Raw genomic sequence first — 7,134 nt, forward strand, 5'->3', positions numbered from 1 at the left:
ACCGAGAAGTTCAGGCATGGCCACATCCAGGGTCAGATCATGTCATCAAGACGATCTCTGTGTCGTCCTCATTCTTAAACAGGCTTTCTATTTGAAAAAGCAGAGTGGCACTGGCCCTAGATAGTTATCATCTTAGCTTAGCAAACCCAGTGGAGAGAGAACTTTTTTTCCCCAGTGCTTCCACCTAAAGTCCTATAATTGTTTCTCATTGGACTGACCTGGCTCACTTTCCCATCCCTGAACTGGTCACTTTAGCCAGTGGTGCTGGGATGCCCAGGGCTAGGTCACCTGCCCATCCCTAGTGCTAACGGTGGGATTAGCCCTGCGGAACCATGTAGACTGACTGGGAAGGAGAGGGGTGCCTTCCCACAGGATAATCAAAGAAGGGATATATGCTGGTCAGGCAAAGCAGTAGATGCTCCCTTCATGGGACAATCCCAAATCCCCAGTACTTTGGGAGGCACATGTCTCTGCATTTGTCAGCCAAGTACCAAGCCTTCTCTGTGAAGTGCCATGGCCCTGCAGAACTGTTAGGTGACCATACTACCCAATCCAGAGTTCATAGCACCGTTTTACTCCACCTCTGTTTTATGTTCTTTCCTTGAAGAGGCAGAGCAGAGAAGCAGAAGGGAATATAGCAGCTTGCAGGCTTGGTAGTAGCTATGTTCCCTTTCCCCAGGTGGTTAGTAAATAACTTTACGTATTTTCTAGCAGTTTGGGGTTAAAAAGCTAATTTCAAGGCAGAGACTAGGGAAATAGGTGTTGAGACACCAAGCAGCAGGCAGAGTTCACAGGCTCTGGGCTGTCTTGGTTGGAGATAGATGCTGTTTTAACTGTAGATAGCTTTTTTTTTTGACCTATGATAATAGCCATCATTTTCTGAGCACCTACTCTGTACTACCCCGTGCTAGGCGCTTTACTTAAATTTTTTTTATCTTCACAATAATCATGTTACATGTGTGTTCATTCAGCAAATTTTTTGTATGTATGGCAGATGCTGGGTACTGGGTTATAATGGTAAGCAAACACACACGGCCACTTCTTCTTGTGGAGCTTACACCCTAGTTGGATAGATAACAAAATAAAATGTATTGATGATGAGTCCTATGAGAAGAAATATATCAGATTTAATTTAGATTGGAGAGAAGGTCAAGGAAATGACATACTAACTGAGCCATATTATTCCTGTTTTATTGGTAGAGAAACGGAGGTTTGTAAGAGGTAAAGGGATTTGCTTAAAGCTTCACAACTTTGCAAGTAAATGTTAGGGCTGGGATCCAAACCCATCTTTCTAGCATTTTAGCCCATGCTTTTCCCACTATGTCCTGCAGCCTCCCCAAAGACAGATACGTGCCACAGGTCTTTGGCAGCAGGGTAGTGTTAAGAAGGACTAGAGAATCAAGAGAAGGACATGGGTACTAAATGCTCTGCTACTGGCAACTTCATGTGTGACCATTCTAAGCTGGTCATGGCTGTTCTGAGCCAGTGCAAAGAGAAGGAATTGCTCTAGATCCTTGGAGCCTGAGGAGGGCACCAGGGAGACACTGGGTGTGCTAGTTCATGCAGTTTAACATAAACTCTCCATAGGAGCACACACAGCTGGCTGACGTGCAACAGTGTGCAGACTGGGAGTTGGTCGGGAAGTGCTCACCTTTGTTCTGTTTGTTTCTACAGAGATTATGCTGAATCTGTAGGGCGGAAGGTGCGAGACCTAGGCATGGTAGTGGACTTGATCTTCCTCAACACAGAGGTGTCGCTCTCGCAAGCCTTGGAGGATGTGAGCAGGGGAGGATCTCCTTTTGCTATTGTCATCACCCAGCAACACCAGATTCACCGCTCCTGTACAGTCAACATCATGTTTGGAACCCCACAAGGTACAGAAGCCCAAGTGGGTCAGAATTCCAGAAGTAGTCATTAGTCCATTAATTCTTTCTTGCCTTACTCAGAAGAAGCAGGTTTTGGGCAAATGACTCATGTATTTCAGCTCAAATATAGTAGGGCCGTTTTATAAGTGCACTGGAGGAGACTTGCGTAGTCATTTATTTATTCATCTGATATTTTTTCAGTAGATATAGTTCTGGGCCTGCTGTATATATAAGACATTATATTTAGCCCTTAGGTATATACAGTGGTATGCTGGCAAATGTTTAACAACTAGTTCGCGGGCAGGGGTTATAGCATTTGCTGATTTCCGTGATACTCCCACTGTGTCCTATTTCAAGCCGCCAACATGAAGTCACTTCAGGGAGAATTGAGAAGAGATGCACACGGTCAGGTCTCGCCAGAGGTTTGAGAGCACACCTCTGGCATATACTACCCTGAGTGTCATAGAATCCTTGCTTTTGCCCAGCTTTCTAATGAGGGACAGAATACAACAGACAGTTAGGGTACTATTTGTAAGTGTGCTAGGGAAGTGGGCAGAGGGGCTGTGAGAACAAAGAGGAGGCCCTGACCTCCTAGCAGCCCAGGGTAGGTTTCTTTAAGGTCTTCCCTGAAGTAGCTTTTCGTATTTTGTGCCCAGAATGTTGAGACGCAGCCAACTGATGCCCTGCTCATTGCTCTTAAACAGCACAGACTTTTCCCTTTTCCCTCCATACTGGGGATCTCTGTTTGCCTGGCTGGTTACACCCATAACCATAGAATACATCAGGCTGTCCAGTAGGTCATTTGTCTCTCTGAGGAATAGTCCTCAAGATGTGTGAGGACATTTATGTAAAGTTCTGAGAAGTCTTCTCACCACTCTGTAAATCATGTTGCCTGAGGGTGAGGAGAGGAGGTTATTTAGGGTCACAATATGATCTTAATCCATGACCTTTGAACTGATGGGTTCAAAAACAGTAGGCCAGCTGTATCCCAAGGAGCACAGTGGAGAGCCAGGCTTTACAGCAGGGCTTTTTGGCCCCCTGCGGCCTGCCTCCAATGGTTATTCCCCACATGGTCTTTTTGAATCTGTGAGAAACTATCATGTTTCTTTGATTTTTGCTGCAAGTGTGTGATCTAGGAATTCCCCCAAAGAACCAGCTCTGTACAAAGGTGTGTGTTCCCCACCAAAGAAATCCATTCACCTATCTTCCCAACCTTCATCTCCCTCCCCTCTCCAGGCTTCTGTCACGGAAACAGTTTTCCTGCTGGTTTGAGGTTAGGAAAGGCTTGGTAGCATCCAGCAGGTGAACACTGAGATCTGCCATAGGGGAAAATAACTCATGTCATTCTCTCCTACAGAGCATCGCAACATGCCCCAGGCAGATGCGATGGTGCTGGTGGCCAGAAATTATGAGCGCTACAAGAATGAGTGCCGGGAGAAGGAACGTGAGGAGATTGCCAGACAGGCAGCCAAGATGGCCGATGAAGCCATCCTCCAGGAAAGAGAGCGAGGAGGCCCTGAGGAAGGAGTGCGCGGGGGACACCCTCCAGCCATCCAGAGCCTCATCAACCTGCTGGCGGACAACAGGTACCTCACTGCCGAAGAGACTGACAAGATCATCAACTACCTGCGAGAGCGGAAGGAGCGGCTTATGAGGAGCAGCACCGACTCTCTGCCTGGTGAGCTACGTGGCAGGGCCGAGGTGAAGTTCTGACTCTGCATTTCTCTAATCCCCAGGCTCTGTTGGGAGGGTGGCAGGCCCAGGGCTCTTTGGGGTGGGTAAGGGAAATGAGCCCATCTCTTGAGTTCTCCCATGGGCCATCCATGCTGATGTAATAATAACTTAAGATTTGGGCACTGAATTCTGATCCCTGTGGTTAATGTGGTGGTGGGTGGATTAGTACTGCAGGCTCCCTGGTAACCAAGATGGATGCCCTTTTTTCTTTAAGTAGTTCTCTGGGGAAACTAGGCTGTTTTCTGGAGACAGCACATACCGTGAAGTGGCCCCTTTGGGAAATTGATGTTATAGTCTGTGTACTGTGTGATTGATGTGATCAGTGATTATTGTTCTTCCCTGGGCTGCTAAGCCTCCTGCCCAGGGTGGGTACTTTCAACAGATACCTCCTCCTTCTGTCTTCTAGGCCCGATTTCCCGCCAACCACTCGGGGCGACCTCGGGTGCCTCGCTGAAGACACAGCCAAGCTCCCAACCGCTCCAGAGCAGCCAAGTGCTCCCCTCTGCTACACCCACTCCAGCTGCACCCCCCACCTCCCAGCAAGAGCTTCAGGCCAAAATCCTCAGCCTCTTCAATAGTGGCACGGTTGCGGCCAGTAGCAGCTCTGCATCTCCCTCTGTCGCTGCCGGAAACACCCAGAACCAGAATTTTTCCACAGCAGTGAACAGCCAGCCTCAGCAAAGATCACAGGCCTCTGGCAATCAGCCTCCAAACATTTTGGGACAGGCGGGATCTGCTCGGAACATGGGCCCCAGGCCTGGGGCTCCTTCCCAAGGGCTCTTTGTCCAGCCTTCCAGTCGCCTGGCACCTGCCAGCAACATAGCTAGCCAGAGGCCCGTGTCTTCCACAGGTATCAACTTTGACAATCCAAGTGTACAGAAGGCTCTCGACACCCTGATTCAGAGTGGCCCTGCTCTCTCCCACCTGGTTAGCCAGACCACAGCACAGGTGGGGCGGCCCCAGGCCCCCATGGGATCTTACCAGAGGCATTACTGAGGCTCTCTCTCAGCTACCTGGGCCCCCTCATCCCCTGGCCTCCTCCCACCTCTTGCGTTCTAAATAGAGTTATTTGGAGGATGTCCTCTGCACCTATCCAGGTCCACATCGAATGTCATAAGTTTCTACCACCTGCTCTCTGTTCTGCCCAAGGCTGTGTTGCTTATTCCTTCCAGAGTCAGAGTTTATACTGCATTTGGGGGTGTATCTTTTTTTGTTGTTTTTGTTTTTTGTTTTTTTTTTGTAGAAAATAAATATCTCTGGGGTCCACTGGGCAGTATAGGTGTCTGGGCTCAGTTTATATTTTATGGGTTTCTCTGGTCTTTCTGTCGGCTGGAGTTGCGGGGGGAGGAGGAGGAAGCCAAGCCCCAATTAGCTGAGTTTGGAATGGCATTTTCATGTCAACAGCCACTGCCCCTGTTCATTTTTAACCTACCCAGGTTTTCCAGCCTTGCACAGGCCAACCAGAGCTCCAGCTCCCGTCTGCAGCTCCCACCTAGGGTTGCAGAGGAGCAGACCAGGCCTGGCAGGCGCCGGGTCGCCAAGCCTGTCCCACATGGATGGGAGTCTGCTGGAGGAGTCATCCGTCAGCTGCTCCGGAGTTGTTGAGGAGTGGCCATGGCAGCCACAGAAGTAGCCACTTTTCTGCCTGACCCAGGGTTATTGATTTTTGGTTTTCTCTTTTTTCTTTTCATTTCGTTGGAGGATTTCCAATGGACTGAACAGCTCCAGTCACCAGCAGTTTAACATGAACTGTGAATCTGGGCCCCAACCACTCCTACCCCCCTTAACGGTTTCTGTCAGCCTCTCCATCTCCAGTGGTAGTTTCATGGAGTCGGTTCTGAGAAGGCAACTCTAGACTCGGGCAGTGAACACCCATTTTTTCAGTGATTGTTTTGAGCTTTTGGCTCAAAAATCAGGCTCTTGTTTTCATCTGGACTCTTGTTCTGTTTTCTGAGCAGCAGGAGGTAGGGACCATTTTGACGTCAGACTTTTGGTAGCTGGACACGTTCTTGACACAGGTGGCTGTCCGTAACTTTTGAGCCAGAGTGAAATTATTAGCGAGAGGACTTCTGACTGCTGCTCTAAATGGAGCCAAAGGAGGCTGCCCTCTCCCTAGGGATGGTGCTCATTAGAGCCCTGTGGATCACAGTCTCAAGGGGCCCCTGGCAGGGATGAGGGAGAGCAGTGACTTCAGCTGAGTCCCTGCCAGTGGCTGAACAAGCAATGGTTTCAAAAACTCAAGGTCCCCAGATGGCAGCATTTTATGTTCTGACCTGTTTGTGTTATATAGTGTTTTTTTCCTCTTTGGAATTCTTGTGTTGTTAATAAGATGAGATGATTACTTTTTAATTAAAACGAAAAAGTAAAAGCTGTGTCGTCTTTTTTTGGGTGTGAATATCTGCAGGACCTCTTTGCAGAGCGTTCCTTCCCAGGGTTGGAAGGCGAGGATTCATGAAGGAGTACTGACTGGTTTCAGTCTGCCATGTGGTCTGCCCACTCTTGTCCTCAGGCTGTGGTCAGGCCTCAAAACCTCTTGCAACCCTAGCTTCTCTTATTATGCAGCTCACCTAGTTAGAAGCTTTGATAACAGTTCAGAGCAAAAGCCTGCTGGCTAATTAGAGTGCTGTGTTCAACATCCTTGTTTGTGGTCGACTTTCAGTGTGTCAGCAGGCTTGTCCTCTTACTCTAGGAAAGGAAAACAGGACCATGAAGAGGCCATTTCTGGCCAATGGCCAGTGGAGTGAGGCACTCTCCCGTTTTGGTTTCGTCTCAGTTGCCACCCTCTGTTCTGCCCAGTATGCAGGGAGTTGGCAGGACCATAGAGTCATAGAGCTGTAGAAGCGTTGGAGAGCATTTAATAGCCAACTGCATCAGGAAACTTGGGGTGGGTGTGGTGAAGTGGGTGGCACAAGACCCCCAGTATTAGTGTTAGGGACCAAAATACTGACAGCGCTGAACCTGACCTAGTACATGCTCACTGTGTCAGAGAAGATAATGCTCGTTAGTGCAGTGCTCTCTCCACTAGCCCCTGTTGCCAGTTCCTTTGTCCTCTAGGACAGAGTCCCAGAACAGTCAGTACACAAACCAGACCTGGAGGATCAGCCCATCCCTCTGTCAGTGAAGGTCAGTGTTGCTGATTAAGAGTATGTGGTCCTCCTGAAGAGCCACTTTGAGTACCCCTCTGCTTCTTCCCCGAGTGTCCAAACAGCACACCTCAGGCTGTGAAGGGTATAATAAAATTATTTTTATTGCATTTTGTGCAGACGGGGGTCTAAAAAATTAATACAGTAAAAGCTGTAAAGCATTAAATGGGAGCATTCAACAGTAAAGGAAAGAACCAACCCTCTCCTTTTCATATTGGCACAAAGAACACAAGATCAATATTGAGGCAGAATGCGGAATACTGAAACACTGAAAATTAAAGGCAGGCCTAATAGTAATAAATACTCTTGATTTGGTTTGCAACTTCTCCTATTTACAAGGGTTTTCAACTTCATTGCATTGCTCTGCACATAGATCGTCTAAAACAAAAGCA

The 7,134-nt window shown here is 48.3% G+C and overlaps 1 protein-coding gene across 2 annotated transcripts in view; it reads left to right on the plus strand.

Annotated features, from left to right (window-relative positions):
• Positions 1-5,967, plus strand: part of NCOA5 (nuclear receptor coactivator 5) — a 29,931-nt gene extending 23,964 nt beyond the window's left edge. The window contains exons 6-8 of one of the 2 annotated variants that reach the window (XM_058562579.1): positions 1,675-1,874; positions 3,223-3,543; positions 4,006-5,967. In XM_058562579.1, the coding sequence (XP_058418562.1) occupies positions 1,675-1,874; positions 3,223-3,543; positions 4,006-4,595 (1,111 nt within the window). In that variant the 3' untranslated portion in view covers positions 4,596-5,967. Of the gene's footprint in view, positions 1-1,674; positions 1,875-3,222; positions 3,567-4,005 lie in introns of both variants that reach the window. The other variant, XM_058562580.1, reaches the window with a different exon arrangement.
• The last annotated feature ends 1,167 nt before the right edge of the window (positions 5,968-7,134 follow it).

Source organism: Diceros bicornis, chromosome 19 (genome assembly GCF_020826845.1).
Source record: "Diceros bicornis minor isolate mBicDic1 chromosome 19, mDicBic1.mat.cur, whole genome shotgun sequence".
Lineage (NCBI taxonomy): Eukaryota > Metazoa > Chordata > Mammalia > Perissodactyla > Rhinocerotidae > Diceros > Diceros bicornis.